Here is an 18,871-nt window from a genome sequence, read left to right as displayed (position 1 = left end):
TTGAATTTTTTTAAAAAACTTAATACCCCTTGATCTTGGGTCACTCTTGGTCTATATTTGTCAGTTCTTTGTATCTTGGATGTAGAATACTTTTATCAGTCTTCTCATGCAAAAAGATTTTTTCTCAGTTAAGAAGAGTGTCTCTTCTTATGTAAACTGTATTGATTTTGTTAATAAAAAAGCTTTTTAGTTTTTCATTTTCATTGATAGCTTTTGCTTTTAATTACCTTCATTTCCAAATACTATATATCCCCTCCCTGTGTATATTCATTCTCTCATTGAGGAAGCCATTCTTTGTAACAATAAAAAAAAGAGAGCAAAAAAATCAAAAAACTGTGAAATTCACTAGCACTTCACCTGAGTTTTGTTGTATATACAACATTTTCACATCTGTAGCCTTCCCCTCCTTTGAGGAAGGGAGAAACCAAGTTTTTCATTTCTCTTAGATGACAAGCTGGATCATGGACAGTTAATAGTGGCCTTTCTCAGTTTTTGCTTTCCATTTACACAGTTGTTATTCTATATATTGTTTTCCTGGTTCTGTTTATTTCTTTGCCACTTTAGCTAGACTGCCTGTCCTTTTCTGTATTTCTCCTATGGCATGTTTCTTATGGCATAGTCATACTCCATTACATTCATGTACAAAAATTGGCTTAGCCATTCTCTAAATGATGATGTAGCTCTTTCCTTTCAACCTTTGACCTTTGGAGTATATGCTTTTCAGTAGAATCTCTGTTGCAGAGGATGGATATTTTAAACCCTTTTTAGCATAATACCTTATCACTTTCCAGAATATTTGGATCAATTCATAGCTTTCTGCAAACACACTAGTGTGCCTCTTTTTAAATTACTTAGTGATCCTTTTCAAATTAAGTTTTATTGAGACCATCACTGTCAAAAAAAACAAAAGTTAAGCCAAAATAAATAATGCAGTGACCAAGTTTGTAGGCAGCATTCTGTCCTAGCAATCCTCTGTCTCTCTGCTGAGAGAGAAATCATATTTAATGCCTATTTTCTGAGCCCATTAGTGTTTGGAGCTTTTTTGTTTTTTAATTTTTTATTTATAAACTTAACAATAATCAATAAATACCAATATATAAGTAGACAAAATAGAATGAAAAACATTCTGTATAAAAGGGTGACCTTCTGCATATGGTTTTTTAAAAGTATATATTAAATTAACAAAATTGCTCTATTTGTGACTGTCCTCTTCTGAACTTTTTCTTGTGTATTTTAAAAATATTTAATTGATGATCTTTTCTTTCTTTTTTTTTAATTAACACTCCCTCATTCACTTAGCCTTTTCCCACTACTTCTCGACTGAAGAGAAGCCTTCCTTCATAACAAATAGAGTGAAGCAGAACAAATAAACACATTCACTATGTCAGAATGAATGTCTCATTTGGTACCTCTTTTCCACAAGGGGAATAAGCCAGCCTTTTTTTTTCTTAAGCAGTTAGGATATATTCCGTTTTCTTTTTTTAAAGCACTATAGAAGGGAAATTCATGGTTTTTTTTTTTAATTAAAATTAAAAAAAATAAACAAAAACCTTTCCTGTCCCCTCCAGTGAAAAAGAAAACCCTTGTTAAAAAAGTGTATAGCCAAGCAATGCAAATTCCTTTGTTATATGCCTTTTCCTACAACTCTTCCAATATTGACTATTTCCATACAGTGTCATCTTTGCCAGTTTTGCTAGATGGAAATTGAAACCCCAGAGTTCTAAAAGTTTTTCTAAACTATTAGAGATTTGGAGCATTTTAAAATGTTATTGTTAATAGTTTAAGAACTGTTTGTTTTATCCTTTGATCACATAACCACTGAGGAATGAATGACTCCTAGTTCAGAATATATGTTAATTCTCTACTCATTTTGGAATTATCAGAAATGTTTGATGGAAAAGATTTTTTTCCTTCAGTTGACAGCTTCCTTCTTAACTACTTGCTGGGATTGTTCTTTGTGATTGAATGTTTATTGAACTTTATTTCCTATGGTACTTTTCTTCCTTGCTTAAAAATTCCCCCCAACCCATAGATTTGAAAGTTGCCACTTTGTGTTCTTTAATTGAAGCCCTGCCCTTTTTCACCTTTTTTCTTTCATTAGTGCTTGTGATGTAATTTGGTGGAAAGATTCTGGCAGCAGAGGACAATTAATGGCATACTGTCCCATTTATTGTACAATTTTTTACTTAGCTACATGGAGATTCATAGGAAATAGAGCAACCAAATAAATCATCAGCATTTCTATATGTTTCCAATACAACTCAGCAGCAAGAGTTAGAAAGAGAAACTCCATTTAAAATCACCCTAGACATATAAAATACTTAGGAATCTATCTGCCAAGACAAACACAGGAATTATATGAACACAACTACAAAGCACTTTTTACACAGTTAAAACTAGATCTAAATAACTATAAAAACATTAATTGCTCCTGGGTAAGACGAACAAATATAATAAAAATGACAATCCTACCCAAATTAATGTACTTATTTAGTGCCATACCTATCAAACTACCAAAAAACTTTTTTATAGAATTAGAAAAAATTATAACAAAGTTCAGAACAAAAGATCAAGAATATCAAGGAGTACTAATGAAAAAAAATGTGAAGGATGGAGGCCTAGCAGTATCAGATCTTAAACTGTACTATAAAGCAGTGATCATCAAAACATTATGGTAAAAAAAAAAATATTTATTAAAGGGAAGACAAAATCTAAAAAAAAAAAAAACAAAAAAAAAACATTATGGTACTGGCAGAGATAGAAGGGGGTGGATCAATGGAATAGACTTGGGGTAAATGACCTTAGCAAGATAATGTACAATAAACCCAAAGATCCCAGGTTTTGAGACAAGAACCCACTATTTGACAAAAACTGTTGGGGAAATTGGAAAGCAGTATGGAAGAGATTAGGTTTAGATCTACATCTCACACCCAATACCAAGATAAATTCAGAATGGGTAAATGACTTAAATATAAAGAGGAAAATTATAAGTCAATTAGGTGAACATAGAATAGTATACCTGTCAGATCTATGGAAAAGGAAAGAATTTAAGACCAAGCAAGAGATAGAGAATATTACAAAATGTAAAATAAATAATTTTGATTACATTAAATTAAGAAGTTTTTGTACAAACATAGGAAATAGAGGAAATGCCATCTTTACCTCTGAAGAGACAGTAGTCTGGGTAGATGACTTTTTTTTTTTAAACTTATTTTACTTTTGTATCACCCACATTTCCCTTGGTTACCTCTATCTCCCAAAGGTCTGACAAGGACAACCTTTGTAAAAATGAAGAAAAAAGAAAGTTCATTGAAACTGATAACCAACATGTCAAAAAAAATTCTGATGGTATACAGTAAAGAAGTATTCTGGGATGGCTTCTTTGGAGGGCAGTTTGGAGCTGTTTCTTGAAGGAAGTGACAGTGGCAATTCTAGGATAGGCAATAAAAGGTTTGTAAATCAGCCCTAAAGAAAAAGGGAACAAACTTTCTATAGGGAACAACATGCAGAGATGCTAGCCCAAGGTGAGCCTTCTGGGGAATGGTAAGGGAATGAGGCCTGAAAGTTTGAGGAGAGCCATTTGTTTAAAAAAATCACTGATGCTTTTTGTAGTTTGTCCACCCCTTTCCCTGCCCATCAAGTTATTCCTTACAATAAAGATTTTAAAAAAGGAATGGAGAGAAGTAGTGTTTAGCAAAACCTACCAGTGAATACTCATGTCCTCATCCCCTCCCCTAGCCTCTGGATGGAAGGGGACATATGCTTTCCTCAACTCTTCTTGGTCCCAGTTTGGTCATTTATGGTATTCAGTTTTGTTTTCTTGTTGTACTTATTTTTCTGGTTCTGTTTACTCCACTGCATCGGTTCAGATAAGTCTTCCCCGTGCTTTGTATTAGGTAATATTCTTACTACTATATATACCTCAGTTTATCCATTCCTCATCCTTTGGGTATTTTATTCCCATTCTTTGCTACCACAAAAGGGCTACTATGTCCTTCTTGATAAATATGGGACCTCTCTTTCTGACTAAACTCTTTGGAGCATGAGCCTAGTGGTAGAATCTCTGGGTCAGAAGATATGATTACATTAGCTAAAAAGTTAAATTTGGAAGTTTTCAAGAATGATGTTTTCCTTAAACATCAACTAGGCCTTTCTTATGTCATCTTTGTTACAATTGTGGGAGGAGAAACTTTAGACTCATTTTGATTTGCAGTATTCTTACTATTTGTGATTTGTAGCAATTTTTTCTAACATTTTTGTTAATGGTTTGAAGCCAGTTCTTAGGTCCATCTGAAATGAACTGGGGACATACATGTCTCCTTAAGGGAATCTTTCTGTCTTCCCCACTCTTTATTGACAGCTGCACAAGTGCTTCCGGTTACATGTGGAGAGCCTGAAGAAACTAGGCCAGCCAGGCCAGGGCTGCAGGATGGTGACTCTGTGGCTGAAGGCCCTGCAGCCCTGCAGCCTTGAGCAAATGGCGGAGCCCATCAGCTTTTGGGTCCGTGTCAAGATGGATGCTGCCAAGGCTGGTGACAAGGAACTGCAGCTGAAGTGAGTAAGGTTTAGGAGAAGGAGAAACCATCTCTGGCGTTTTTTGTGATCACTATGCCCACGAAAGTTTAACTCCTGCCCATGACTGTGGCTTTTTTTCCCTAATGAGAAATGATGCTGGTTACCCTAAGGAGGGAAGCTAGGAGCTTTTCTGTCAGAGAGAGGCTGGCCCTAAGCACTTCTCTTCCCAAAGGACCCTTCGGGACAGCCTGGCTGGTTGGGACACAGAGCTGCTGACATCCTTGCTGGTAGAAGAGTTGCGAAGCTATAAAGCGATCCGGGCTGACACAGGACAAGAGCGCTTCAATGTGATTTGTGACTTGTTGGAGCTGAGTACAGAAGAGACACCATCTGGGGCCTGGGCTCGGGCCACCTATTTGGTAGAGCTTGCCCAAGTGCTGTGCTACTACGACTTTGCCAAGCATGCCAACTGGTAAGGCATAAAGATTGGGATGGGGTAGGGACTGTTTTTTGTCTCTGCTTTGTCCTCCAATAATCCTAATGCCACTGGGACATGTTTAAGCTGCCCGACCTCAGTGATTCCTCAGTGGACATCTTGCCAGGACTGTCGCTGTGCTCCCACTAATGTGCATCCCTTGCCCCTTTTCCGTATAGCTCAGCTTTGGAAGCTGTGCAGGAGGCCCTGAAACTGTTGGAATCTGTACAGCCAGAGGGCCAGGCCACAGACAAGTTTTTGGATGATAAGGCACAGGCTTTGCTGTGGCTCTACATCTGTAGCCTGGAGACCAAAATGCAGAAAGTGAGTGGGCTTGTCTGGGTCAGGAGGGGGCAGCGGGGCCACAGCCCTGAGCCTAGGCCCATAGCATTCCCTGCTTTTCTCTTCTCAGGGCATTGAACAGGACTTGAGGTTGAAGTTGCAGCCCAGCTTGATAGAACTAGAAACCAATGACCTGAACTATGAGGATAAAATCCAGGATGACCATTTCCTCTATAGTAGCATTGCCTTCAATCTGGCTGTGGATACTGGTGAGGGCTTTAGGAGCATGGAAAGCTAGGGGGACAATGTGGTGCTTCAGGATGAGATAGGATCACTTAATTACATCATAAGAGTAGATACAGCTAAGGTGGAAGTAGGGTTGGCATGCATGGGGAAAGGGGTTTCTTTTTTCTAGGTTTTCTCTCACTAGAGTCTGTCTTTCATGTTCTGAGGCCAGCCTTATTGTCTTTTCCTCTGTCTTTCAGCTCAGTCTAAGTGCTTAGATCAGGCACTGACCCTTTGGAAGGAGATGCTAAAAAAAGGGCAGGTGCCCACTGTGAGATGTCTACAACAGACCACTGCCTCCCTCCAGATCCTGGCTGCTCTCTATCAGTTGGTGGCCAAGGTAAAAGAGGGACATTGTTTTCAGCATTTACCACAATGTCCTAACATTGAGCAGTATTTGGTAAATAACTGAATGAATATCTCTGACATGAAGGAACTTAAATTTCTGGATATAGCTTCCCAAGCAACCTAGAATCAACCTTAGAATGTCAGAGAGACTAGTGATTTCTTTGGTTCTCTCACATTCCACATTTTTTCTGTTCTGGAACCTTGGTGGGAAATCCTAAGAACTCCAAATTTTGGTGTTATGCTTCTTCGTATTTCTTTGTTGCCGGGTTAGGGGTCAAGAACTGCCTTTTGTGGAACAGAATCTCAGCCTGGCCAGATGCTGGACTAAGACTCCAAGGGGTTTTGGGGAATAGATGGTGAAGGTTAGGAAAAGTGTGTTAGTACCTCTGTTATTCTTGGTTAAACTATTCCTGGGTTCTTAGCCCCTACAGGCTCTGGAGACACACTTGTTGCTCCGTACTCTCTCAGAAAATCTTAAGGACTACATTAGAGCAGCTAGTGCCTCCTGCCATATAACTCGGCTCCTTCTGACACTAGACTGTCCCAGCTATGCTCAGGTGAGTACTAGGCCAGCCTTGCCTGTTGCTTAGGGGAGGGAATATTTCTGAAACCCTCTATCTCTTTGTAGATTAGCTAATGGAACAGGGGTCATCTACCTTCCCTAGAGCTTATACTTATGCCTCATGACACGCAGTAGAAATATATGATAAGTATTATAAGTAAATTAGGGGCACGTGGAATAGTTTACCTGTCAGATTGATGGTGAAACTTAGAAGTAAAAATTGTGATATAGAACTTTTTAACTGTCTATATCTTTTACAGTACTTTAATGCCATTATTTTAGCTTAGCCACTTGTTGCTTTTCCTGGTACCAATTCTCATCTTGTGCCTCTAGTTCTACTTGGAGGAGGCAGAGTCCAGTCTGCAGCTCAGTGATCACACCAGTGATGGATACCTGCTTCACACCCAAACCTGTGCCCTACTTCGAAGTCAGCTTTACTGCCTCCAGAAGAAGGTGCCTCTTCACTTCTCTTTTTGGGAAAGGGGTTTGGGGACTTGTTGGGTTTGTTGGGTCTTCTTGGGTGGGGATGGAGAGGCAAGAGAGAGACATGCCTAACTAAGAAGGGATGGTTTCCATCCTTTTCTCCTTGAAGTAGGGTAAGACCACTTAGTCTTAGCTGTGAGAAGACATGAACTCTGTTACTCCATTTCTTAGAAGGCCATATTCCCTCAGAGAGGTTAGAAGTGGAAGTGGTATTGATCATTTCCTAGTGGCAGCTCTCCTCAGTGTTTGTGTATGTTTTCTGCACTATCCTTCCCAGGTGACTGAAGGCCTCTCTTTGTTGCTGTCTGTGGTACGGGACTCAGCCCTTCAAAAATCTTCTAAGGCTTGGTACTTGCTTCGGGTCCAGGCCTTGCAGGTGGTGGCTCTCTACCTTAGTCTCCCCTCAAGCAGTCTCTCTGTCCAGCAGTGGGAGCAACTTTATACTCAAGGTACATGTATATGTAAGAGAAAGAGAGCGAGGGCACTTCCATGCACCAGAGACACCTTGAGGAGAGTCTTTCCATGCATAATTCAAGGGAACCTGTTTATTTCAGTGGCTAGTTTCCAAACTACCAAGCCTATTTCTGGCTTATCTTTGTTTCCTCCTTTATTGGTTTAGATCAGGAGTCTAGACCTATCTAGAATCTACTTTCTGTAGAGCTAAGTAACCACCCTTCATCCATTCCCTAGAAATGCTAATGAGATTTGTACTTATTCCAAACTGTTCTACCCATAATGTTTTTCTTTTTCCTGCTCCTTCCGGCCCCGTTTCCATACACAGGCTGGCAAACCTCTGAGATAGCTCTCATTGAATCCCACAAGCTCCTTCGAAGCATTATCATCCTTCTGATGGGCAGAGACCTACTCTTTGTTCAGCAGTCAGCAGTAGACGCTGCCTTTCTTGACTATGGTAGGTTCTTTTTTTTTTTCTTTCTTAAACCTTTGCCTTCCATCTTAGAATCAATATTATATATTGGTTCCAAGGTGTAAGAGCTAGGCAGTGGGGGTTAACTCAGGGTCATATAGCTAGGGAGTGTCTGATGCCAGATTTAAACTCAGAACCTCCCATCTCTGGGCCTGGCTCTTAATGCACTGAGCCATCCAGCTGCCCCTGGTCCTTTCCTTCTTTCTCAGACTTGTTAATAGGTTTTAGGGGTGGGGGTGTCCTTTGAAGTTCAGGATACAAGGACTAGATGAAGAAAATGCCTGTTGTGGGGATGCAGCAGTGTCTTCCTACCTTTGGTATAGGTGAAAACCTAGTACAGAAGTGGCAAGTTCTTGCAGAGGTCCTGGGCTGCTCAGAGAAGCTGGTAACCTTGTTGGGACGCCTGGGCACTGTAAGTGAAGCCAAGGCCTTCTGCCTGGAGGCACTGAGGCTTGCCATGAAGCTGCAGTGTGTTCGCCAGTGAGTGCTGGGGACAGGGTGGGGAAGGGAGGAAGGCAGTGACTCCTAAGCATTCCTTGGCCCTTGGGGGAGAGTCCAATCCTGTGGACTTCCTGGTACCCATAGTGTAGGGTTCTGTTCCTTCCCTTCCATGCTACATTAGCCCAGGGGACAGGTGGAGGAAGAATGGGGATGTTATGTAGAATGGTAGAAGTGGAAAGAAGCTGTGGATGCCATAAGAGAGGGCCAATGGCAATCACAGGGAAAAAATTAAAAAAGAAAGCCTACTGATGGCTTATTTTTCCTCCTGTACACCCCTCCTTCCAAAAGGTGTGCCCTGTTCCTGGTGCTAAAGGGAGAACTAGAACTAGCCCGAAATGATCTTGACCTTTGCCATTCGGACCTAGAGCAGGTGTTGTTTCTGCTTGGATCTAGTACAGGTGAGTGACTAATGGCCTCAAGCTGCAGAGAGTGGTGAGAAGGATAAAATGGGTGGAGTAGCTCAAACTTGGTCTCTTCTGAGCAGATTAATTCCTGGCTCCAGAGCAAATTTTCAAGTGACAACCTGCAGAAAGAATTGAGATTAGAAATAAGGAGTCACTTTATTCCTGTAGTACTTAAGAACAGCCATAGGAGACTTGGAACAGAGTGGACTTTCCCTTCAGCTTACACTTCAGAGATGCTATCTGGGATGGTTGGTTTGGCACCATTTTGAGACAGAAGGATGGCCTTTCAAGATAATCCTTCTGTCCTGAGATTTAATGATTTCATGTTTGATGGGATTTTGGAAGTTTTCTAGGCCAACTCCTTGATTTAGCTTCTAAACCTCCTCAGAGTTCGAAGGGATAGCCCAGCTGCCAAACACTGTGAAAAGGATCCATCCCCAGAAAGGACAACAGGAGCCTCGTGTACAACCCTGTTCTGAGCTCTCTGAAGAGGAAGCCTTCCTGAAGGGTCCTGCTCTACAGCTGGTAGCCACCGTGGAGAAGGATCCAGGCCCCTCGGTGTCCTCCCCTGTTCTGAAAAGCAAGCCTCAGCCTTGCCCTGCCTTCCTTTCCCACTCGCTTTCCTGCAGCTGCATACTTTGTACTGACCCTGCTCTGCTAGTTGTCTGCCTTCGGTGGCTGCTAGCCTCTGCCGGGGCAGAACTCTCCTCAGGTCATCAGGCCAAAGGCCTGGATTTCTTACGGTCTGTGCTCAGGAGATGCCCGGGGGCCACACAGCATCTGGCAAAGGTTTTACAAGCTACTTTGAGCCAAGAAGCATCCCCATCACCCGCTCCAAGATTATTAGAGGACCTCATTGCTCAGGCTTACGCTCATTTAGCCCTGGAAGGCATAAACCATCCACCAGACAAGGGCCTCTGGGAAATCCTCGAGACTGGCCTGAATTTTGTTGCTTCCAGGACTCCTTTCCTGAACCCCTGGCATGCCAGCCTTCTTGTGACAAAGGGCCTGGCGACGCTATCCAGTCTCAGCTGTTGTACCACTCAACTCTTTGGGAACACTTGGGCCTGGCAACCTCCAGCAGTGAAGCTCTCCCAGATGTCAAAGTCTTCTAAAAGTCAGAGCCAAAATGGTCCAGGAGAAAGAGGCAAGCAAGCGGCCTCCAGTGATCCAGCCCTCCATGCTCCCTCTGCAGAGGATTTGGGTGAGAAGCCTTCAGCTGGGCCAAGGCCCATCAGGAAGCCTTGTACCCCGAAGCAGCCGGGCCAGACTGGCCTCCATGCACCCTTCACAGTGTTTGATGAGGAACTTTCTAGCCAAGGCAAGCCCGATTTAGCCAAGGCCCCGAGGGTGAGGTGCAGAGTCCAAACTCGTCTGAAGGTAAAGTAGAGGAACTCAACTAGATGGAGGGTGTGGGGTGTTTGTTGTTCATTGGGTGCTTGTTGTGTGCCAGGTATATCATAAAACACAACCGCTAACATTCAGGAACTTCAGACGGGCTGGATACATTCCAGACAGGAAATTCTCCTGATCTTTCCTTCCCTGCTTGTGGGACCACTGAGTAAAGACTTAAGTGTGTATGTGGATGAAGGGGCATCGTGGAATTCCTGAGCTTTCCAGGTCCTCGTCACAGCCCCTGTCACTCTGTTGCGCAGCTGCGTGGCTCCAGCTATGTTTCTGTCTTTCTCATTTTCCCCATGGCTAGGTGAACTTTAGTGATGACGATGAAGACCATCCCCCTTCCCATGGACTGGCTGAAAAGCCCAAGAGAAGAGGAGCTGCCCCTCGAGGCAGGGGCCGGGGGGGCAGGGCCTCGAGGTTGAAGACAGATGCCCAGAGTGATCCAGGGGACTCAGGGGACCAGTCTGCCTGCAGCAGACGAACTCGCCAGAGCTACAAGGCAGGGGTGGAGGAGCAAGTCCCTCCGAGGGCCCTTCGACGGCAGGCCAAGGTGGATGTGGAGCTCATGAGAACCATTCCTGAAGAACAGATGACCACAAAGCTGGACATGAGCATGGAGACACTGCAAGATTCTGATGAGGGAGGCAGAGCCTCAGGTATGATGGAGGGAGGATGTGGGACTGCCTAGAACTTGAGTGTTGTCTTTTAGGGGGAACCACAAATACCAGGTTTCACAAGGAGGTGGGAGGAGTGGTCCTAGGGCCAGGAGGGAACAACGAGGTCACCAGGCAGGGCAGAAGGGGGGGCTGAGTGACAGCTCAGAGCTCTGCCCCCAGCAGGAAGACAGAATACCTGGCAGGACACTGCTGTGGGAGAGTGTGAGGTGGTGAGACGAGACGCCAGCAAGGAAGAGCCACCTTTCCCGCCCCCAGAGAAGAGGGAGGGTGATCGAAGCCAGCACGGTCCCCAGGCCAGGCCTGCCTCTGCTCCAGCAGCCTTTGGTGAGTGGAGACACCTGGAGAGGGCAGAGGGGCCTGGGTACCCTGAGGGCACGAGAAACTACAAGGGCAGGTGGGGGCTCTTGCCAGGCTCAATGTGAGCTCGAGGGCAGAGGGAAGGGTGCGGAGGCCTCTCCAAATATGGAGACATCCCAATGGAAAGTACTCTGCCCTGTCTCAGGCCAGCCCACCCTCGAATCCATCTATGACTCCCTGAGTATCGCCTTCCGCTGTGTCAGCCACTGCCCCCCGAGCGAGCTCTACGCTCAGCTGTGCCGCCTCCTGGCTCTGTGCCTGGGGCACCGAGACCCCCATGCCACTGCCTTGTTGGTCACTGAGTCTGTAGCTATCACCTCTCGGCACCAGCTGCTCACCACTCTCCACCGGCAGCTCCAGTGAGTAACTCTTCCCTCTTTCCAGGCTCTTGGGGAGTCTGTGTCTTGTTTTGAGGCCTATGCCTCGAGGCCTCAGGTGTCCCGGGTCTGAGAGGCAAGGCTAGAAGCTGCTTAACCTGCTTTCCTCTCGCCTTCCTTCCTTCCTCCCTGGCCACTCATAGCAAAGCCCAGAAACGGCAAGCAGCAGATGTGGTGGAGCAGCTCCAGGGCTTGAGCCTGCAGGAAGAGCCCAGAGGGGTCCCCTTCAGCCGCCTGCAACACCTCTTTTCATTCAGGACACCCACGAGCGGCTGCTTCCCACAGCCTGAGAAGGAGAACTTCCAGGAGCTTCTGGCTCAGATGCCCAGTGGTAGGCTTAAGGGCCCTGTCATCTAGCTGTAACACGTTAGAGTTTCGGCCACTCATGGATCTGGGTTTGTAGGAGCTGGAAGTTGTGACCATGGCGGTCAGATGGGGTAAGGAAGAAGGACATGTCTTCTAGGGCCACCCACAAAATACAGAGCACTTTGTCCGTCCCTCTCCTTCAGGAAGGACTTGCCTAGTCTGGAGGGTCTCGACTTTGAGTTTTGAAGGAAAAGAGACAAAGCCTGGAGTGGAATGGTGTGCCATTACTTCTGTATTTGCTCTTCTGCCCCATAGTTAGGACGTCCTTTCCTAGATAAGACATTTGTACCAGCATCTCAAGGGTGATGCGGATTTATTACATCCCCACCACGTGCTCTATGATGTAGGAGCACTCCGTGAGCAGGCAAGGATGTACAGGCACAGCAGGCTCAGAAACCAGGGGCCAAGCCACACAGCTCTGCACAGTAGTCAGTGCGAGGGACTGTGACTAGTTGGGCAGATAAAGAAAAAGCCTTGTACACAAGATCATGTTTAAAGAGGGGGGCAGCGAGATGCCTCGGTGAATACAGTCCTAGACTTAGAGATGAGAGGCTCTGGGTTCAAATGTGACCTCAGGCTCTCCCTAGATCACCCCAAGTGCCTAGCCCTTACTGATCTTTTGCCCACGTATTGACTTAGCATTGATTCCAAGATGGAAAGTAAGGGTTTTAAGAGAAAGAGGATGCATTGTGGGGCCAGAGACAGCCAGAGCAAAGATATGGAAAGAGAAGCTATTTGAGCATCAGAGACAAGACCAGTTTAACTGTCAGGAATAGTCATGTCCAGTGAAGCTGGGCTGGTAAGTTGTGTCATTGTTTGGTGCTTTAAATGAGGGGCAGCTAGGTGGCTCAGTGAATAGCCAAGCTTGGAAGCAAACAGTCCTGAATTCAAATTTGCTCTCAGGCACTTATTAGCTGTGTCACCTTGGGCAAGTCAATCAATTCTAAGACAGAAGGTTAGGGTTTTAAAAAAAATGACTTATGAGCTGCCTTTTGTTGGCTGTACCATTGAACCATGAACTCTCTAGGAGTTCAAAGGAGGGAAAAATCATTTTGATTTTGGCAAGCCTTTATAAAGAAGAGAAGATGTAACCTGGGTCAAAAATAGAAATCAGAGTTTCCCTTCTAGTAGCTGACAATGGTATGCATGCATTTTTGTCTTAGGAGTGACAGTGTGTGTGCTGGCTTTGGTCAGCCTCCAGTCTGGAACTGTCAGGGATACATTACTATTGACACGGCTGGAAAAGAACATTCCCCCCGTCACCATTCAGATACCCACTGCCCAAACAAAGGTTGGTGCCAGGGCTGAAAACAAGAACTTGTGACCTGAGAGTGTTGGATGTTGCTTTGGGATAGAGAATGGGGATACAAGTGGAAAGAGGGACTCTGGCGAATATTATTTTCTCTTAAAAAGCTGCCTCTGAGAAAGAACTGTTGGAGTCAGAATGCAGATGAAGTTTTTCACTTGTTTATTTGGATTTTGGTTTTATATAATTATTCACTTATAAAAATGAACAATATGGAAATATGCTTTGCATGATTAAAAAAAAGAAACTGATCCTTGCTGCCCTCGTTGTCTTAGAAAACCACAAATTGACATTATCTAGGATGTATTTTTAATTTATATTTTATAAAACGTTTTCCAATTACATTTTAAAAGCTGCCTCTGAGTTCAGCCTTGGAAGAGTTTGATTTAATCCAGAAAGAACAGAAGGAGAATAGCAACTGTACAGAGAAGGCCAAGTGGTGGACAACTCGGCTGAAACTGGATCGAAGGATGGAGGTACTTGATCAGGGTCCTTCTCTCCACAGAGCATTTCCATCTTCTCTATATGTGTCTGTTTGAACCAAAGTGTATGTTCCCCAGCAACAGGCAGCTTTAATCATGGAGAAATAGCATTGTGCTTTCATTCAGCTCCAGCACATGCCTGTATGACTGTGGGCAAACATCAACCCTCTCAGCCTTGGCTTCTGTCTACCTGATGGGGTCACAGGGCCATCACAGCTTGAGTTGTTGGTGTTTTAAGTAGATTTCTTTTGCTATCTTTGTTTTACGTTACATGTATTTTTCTTGGTATTCCCCTCCCCCTTCACTCAGAGCTGTCCCCAAGGACAAAGAGTTTTTTTTGTTTGTTCGTTTGTTTTTTTCAAAACTGATTAATATATTGAAAAAATATATAACATATGTAATGTGCCATACCCCTGGGTCTGCCATTTCTGCAAAAGCATTAGGGACAGGGGAAGTATCTCTTCATTTTTCTTGTGAGGCCAAACTTATTCTTTATATAATTCTTTGTTTTTTTAAATTAATTAATTTTTTTGCCAATTATATGTAATAAATTTCCACATAAATTTCTGGTCATTCCATAGTATTGCTGTTTCTGTATACAATGTTTTCTTGGTTCTGCTTCTTTTACTCTGCATCAGTTCACATAGATCTTTCCAGCTCTTTCTGAAATCATCTTGTTCATTATTCCATATAGCACAATAATATTACATCTCCATCATGTACCATAATTTCTTAAGTCATGCCCTAATAAATGGACATCCCTTTAATTTCCCATTCTTTGCAACCATGAAAAGAGCAGCTATAAATATTTTTGTACAAGTAGGTCCAGGTCCTTTTCCTTTTTTTTTTTTCTCTTTGGGATATAGACCTTTTAATGGGATTAATTTTGGGATATAGACCTATTATTACTAGATCAAAGGATATGCAATATTTTATACCCCTTTAGGCATAATTCCAAATTGCCCTCTAGAATGGTTGGATCCTTTCACAATTCCACCAACAATGCATTAGTGTTCCAATTTTGCCACATCCCTTCAACATTTATTACTTTTCTTTACTGTCATATTGGCCAATCTGCTGGTGTGAGGTAGTACCTCAGAGTTGTTTTAATTTGCATTTCTTTAGTCAAAAAGGATTTAGAACACTTTTTGTATGATTATTGATAGCTTTGATTTCTTCATCTGAAAACTGCCTATTCATATCCTTTGACCATTTGCAATTGGAGAATGACTTGAATTCTCATAAATTTGACTTAGTTCTTTATATATTTGAGAAACGAAACCTTTATCAGAGAAATTTGCTGTAAAATTTTTTCCCAGTTTGTTGCTTCCCTTCTAATTCTGGTTGTGTTGATTTTGTTTGTACAAAACTTTTTTAATTTAATATAATCAAAATTATTCATTATGCATCTTGTAATGTTCACTCTTGTTTATTCATAAATTCCATAGATCTGACAGGTAAACTATTTTGTGTTCCCCTAATAGTATCATTCTTTATGTCTAAATCATATGCCCATTTTGACCTTATCTTGGTATAGGGTCTAAATCTCTAAGATATTGATCTAAATCAGATTTTTGCCATATTGTTTTCAAATTTTCCCAGGAGTTTTTGTCAAATGGTGAGTTCATATCTGAAAAGCTGGGATCTTTGGGATTATCAAATATTTGATTATTGAGGTTATTTACCCCTAATATATTTCATTGATCCACCCTTCTGCTTCTGTTTTTTTTAGCCACTATCAGACTGTTTTGATGATTACTGCTTTATTTAAGTTTTAAGTTTAAGATCTGGTACTGGTAGGTCCCCATCCTTCAATTTTTTTTTTCATTAATTCCCGTGATAGTCTTGATCTTTTGTTCTTAAAGATGAATTTTGTTATTATTTTTTCTAGTTTTATAAAATAGTTTTTTTGGTAGTGTTGTTATTAAAAATGATGATAGCCAATATTAAAAGGGAGGGTAGTATTTTAATAAATGCCATGCCGATAGAGATAAAATCATTAGACCACGCACCTGTAAGTATTCAAACTGCCGCCTCAGCCATTTTTACCTTTCCTACCTTCCTTCGCGCACCCGGTAGCTAAAGAGGAAGTTCAAAGTCACTTCCCCCTATTTAAAACAGTCCCTCACCTTGAATACTTAATCCAAAACAAGAAACCCATTGGGGATCACTGGAAATGTAGTTCCAAGTATCCCAAGTGATTTTAAATAACACAGTAGTTTGATTGTTATGGCACTGAATAAATAATTTATGTAGGATTGTAATTTTCATTATATTAGCTCAGCCTACCCATGAGCAATTAATGTTTTTCCAATTGTTTAGATCTGTCTGAAAAGTATTTTGTAGTTGTGTACATATAACTCGTGCATTTGTCTTGGAAATACATTCCCAAATATTTTATATTGTCTAGAGTGATTCTAAATGGAATTTCTCTCTCTAACTCTTGCTGCTGGGCTTTGCTGGAAATATATAGAAATGCTCATGATTTATATGGGTTTATTTTGTGTCCTGCAATTTTGCTAAATTTTATAATTTAGTTAATTTTATCAATTAGTTTTTTAGTTAATTCTCTAGGCTTCTCTAACTGTACCATCATATCATTGCAGAGTGATAGTTTCTCAATGCCTACTTTTAACTCCTGCAATTGCTTTTTCTTCTTTAATTGCCAAAGGTAGCATTTCTAGTACAATATTAAATAATAGTGGTGATAATGGGCATCCTTACTTCACTCCTGATCTTATTGGGAAGGTGAAGCCGTCCAGCAGCTTCACGAAGATTCCTAGTGGGTTGGACACTTAGAAAGGGGAACCAAGGACTGAGTGAAAATGGGTTACGGGTTAAGGATTAATGGAAAGAGAACATAAGGCGAGAATAAAGATACACAGACACAGAAAGTTTTGGCATAAGGTAGACAGACTGCGAGTAAGCTCTGATGGTCAAGAGCTTCATGGTTAGGAGCTCTGATGGTCAAAAGCTCTCTAGCCAACTGATGTCTTGTCACTTTTATTGGGGTTACAACAGTATTGGGGGGAAGGGGAGAGGTTATGAGGTAATCATCATAAAGTGCAAACTGCCAAAACCTAAAACAATAAGTAGAGCTAAGTTCAGGATCCAGGGTGGATATGGCCTAAGGCATCTACTGATGTTTGATACCTATGTTAATTGATCATTGAAGGAAAAGTAAGGAGACTGAGATAACTGACTCTCTTCTGGGGTGTAGCCTTAGGGAAGGGCTAGGGATTTGGCAAGGTCAACATTCAATTTAACTCAAGATTACAGAGATCAATCATTAGCAGTATAAGAGTTAAGTTTTGAATACTTCTTAAAATAATATCACGATTAATGTATACCTGGATTGTTACAGAAGGCTTCTAACTTAAACCCATTTCAGATGACATTTGCTGATATTTAGATATATACTACTTATTATTTTAAGGAATTTCTATTTCTTTTATTCCTATACTTTCTAGTGTTTTTAATAGGAATGACTGTTGCGTTTTCTACTAATTTGGTTATTGATATAATCAGTTATGCTGATAGTTTTCCTAATATTAAACAAGCCTTATATTCTTGGTATAAATCCCACCTGGTCATAGTGAATAATCCTTGGGATATATTGCTGTAGTCTCTTTGCTAGTATTTTATTTAAGATTTTTGCATCAATATTCATTAAGGAAATTGGTCTGTAATTTTCTTTCTCTGTTTTTGATCTTCCTGGCTTAGGTATCAGTACCATATTGTCATAAAAAGAATTTGGCAGGATTTCTTCCATGCTTATTTTGCCAGATACTTTACATAGTTTTGGGATTGATTGTTCTTTAAATGTTTGATAGAATTCACTTATGAATCCATATGACCCTGGGGATTTTTTCTTAGAGAATTCATTGATGGTTTGTTCAGTTTCTTTTTCTGAGATGAGATTATTTAAGTGTTCCATTTCCTCTTTTGTTAATCTGGGAAAATTAAATTTTTAAAAATATTCATCCATTTCACCTAGATTATCAGATTTAGTCATATAATTGAGCAAAATAATTCCTAATGATTGCTTTAATTTCTTCTTCATTGGAGGTAAATTTAATACTGGTAATTTGATTCTCTTTACTTTTTGAAATCAAATTAACCAATGCTATACTTTATTTATTTATTTGTTTGTTTTTCGCATGGGACCAGCTCCTAGTCTTATTTATTAGTGTGATGGTTCTCTTTTAATTTTATTAATTTCTCCTTTGATTTTTAGGATTTCCAATTTAATCTTAATTGAGGATTTTTATTTTGTTCTTTTTCTAGTTTTTTTACTTGTATGCCCAATTCATTGATCAGCTTTTTCTTTATTTTGCTGATATAAATATTCAGAGATATAAATTTTCCCCTAAGTACTGCTTTGGCTATATCTCATAAATTTTGATACTTGTCTTCTCATTGTCATTTTCTAATGAAATAATTGATTGTTTCTATAAATTGTTTTTGACCCATCCCTTTTGAAGAAATAGATTGTTTATTTTCCAATTTTTAATTTCTCTCCATGAATACTTTGATTATAATTTTTATTGCATTATGATCTTTAAAAGTTGCCTTTCTCATTTCTGCTTTTCTGCATCTGGTTGTAAAGTTTTTATGCCCTAGTACATGATCAGTTTTGGTAAATGTACAATGTGCTGCTGAAAAGAAGACATACTCCTTTTTATCCCCATTCAGTTTTCTCTAGAGGTCTATTAAATTTAAATTCCAAATTTTATTTATTATTAATTCTAAATAATCTAAACTTTCACTTTATTTCTTGTTTATTTTTTGGTTAGATTTATTTTACTAAGAGGGGATGATTGAGTTTCACCACTAGTGTAGTTTTAACTGTCTGTTTCCTCCTTAAGCTCCTTTAGTTTCTTCTTTAAAAATCTAGAGGCTATACCATTTGGTACATATATGTTAACTACTGATATTATACACACTGCCTTATCTCTTTTAATCAGATCTCTTTTTTGCTTTAACTTTGTCTTAGATCATGATTGCTACTCCTGCCTTTTAAAATCTCGATTGAAGTCCAATAGATTCTGCTCTATCCCCTTACCTTGAGAGAGAGAGAGAGAGAAAGAGAGAGAGAGAGAGAGAGAGAGAGAGAGAGAGAGAG

General features: G+C 41.0%; 1 protein-coding gene across 1 annotated transcript in view; it reads left to right on the top strand.

The window, feature by feature from the left end:
• Positions 1–18,871, top strand: part of ESPL1 (extra spindle pole bodies like 1, separase) — a 35,752-nt gene that overhangs the window by 11,344 nt on the left and 5,537 nt on the right. The window contains exons 6-23 of the mRNA XM_044679240.1: positions 4,361–4,554; positions 4,748–4,987; positions 5,170–5,314; positions 5,403–5,541; positions 5,758–5,897; positions 6,328–6,462; positions 6,801–6,920; positions 7,228–7,399; positions 7,732–7,860; positions 8,199–8,355; positions 8,665–8,774; positions 9,169–10,160; positions 10,486–10,837; positions 11,018–11,182; positions 11,361–11,574; positions 11,736–11,923; positions 13,122–13,249; positions 13,618–13,740. Coding sequence (XP_044535175.1) covers positions 4,361–4,554; positions 4,748–4,987; positions 5,170–5,314; positions 5,403–5,541; positions 5,758–5,897; positions 6,328–6,462; positions 6,801–6,920; positions 7,228–7,399; positions 7,732–7,860; positions 8,199–8,355; positions 8,665–8,774; positions 9,169–10,160; positions 10,486–10,837; positions 11,018–11,182; positions 11,361–11,574; positions 11,736–11,923; positions 13,122–13,249; positions 13,618–13,740 — 3,843 coding nt within the window. The remainder of the gene's footprint in view (positions 1–4,360; positions 4,555–4,747; positions 4,988–5,169; positions 5,315–5,402; positions 5,542–5,757; positions 5,898–6,327; positions 6,463–6,800; positions 6,921–7,227; positions 7,400–7,731; positions 7,861–8,198; positions 8,356–8,664; positions 8,775–9,168; positions 10,161–10,485; positions 10,838–11,017; positions 11,183–11,360; positions 11,575–11,735; positions 11,924–13,121; positions 13,250–13,617; positions 13,741–18,871) is intronic.

This window comes from Gracilinanus agilis, chromosome 5, assembly GCF_016433145.1.
Source record: "Gracilinanus agilis isolate LMUSP501 chromosome 5, AgileGrace, whole genome shotgun sequence".
NCBI classification, from domain to species: Eukaryota; Metazoa; Chordata; class Mammalia; order Didelphimorphia; family Didelphidae; genus Gracilinanus; species Gracilinanus agilis.
This window is presented reverse-complemented; position numbering and strand designations above follow the sequence as displayed.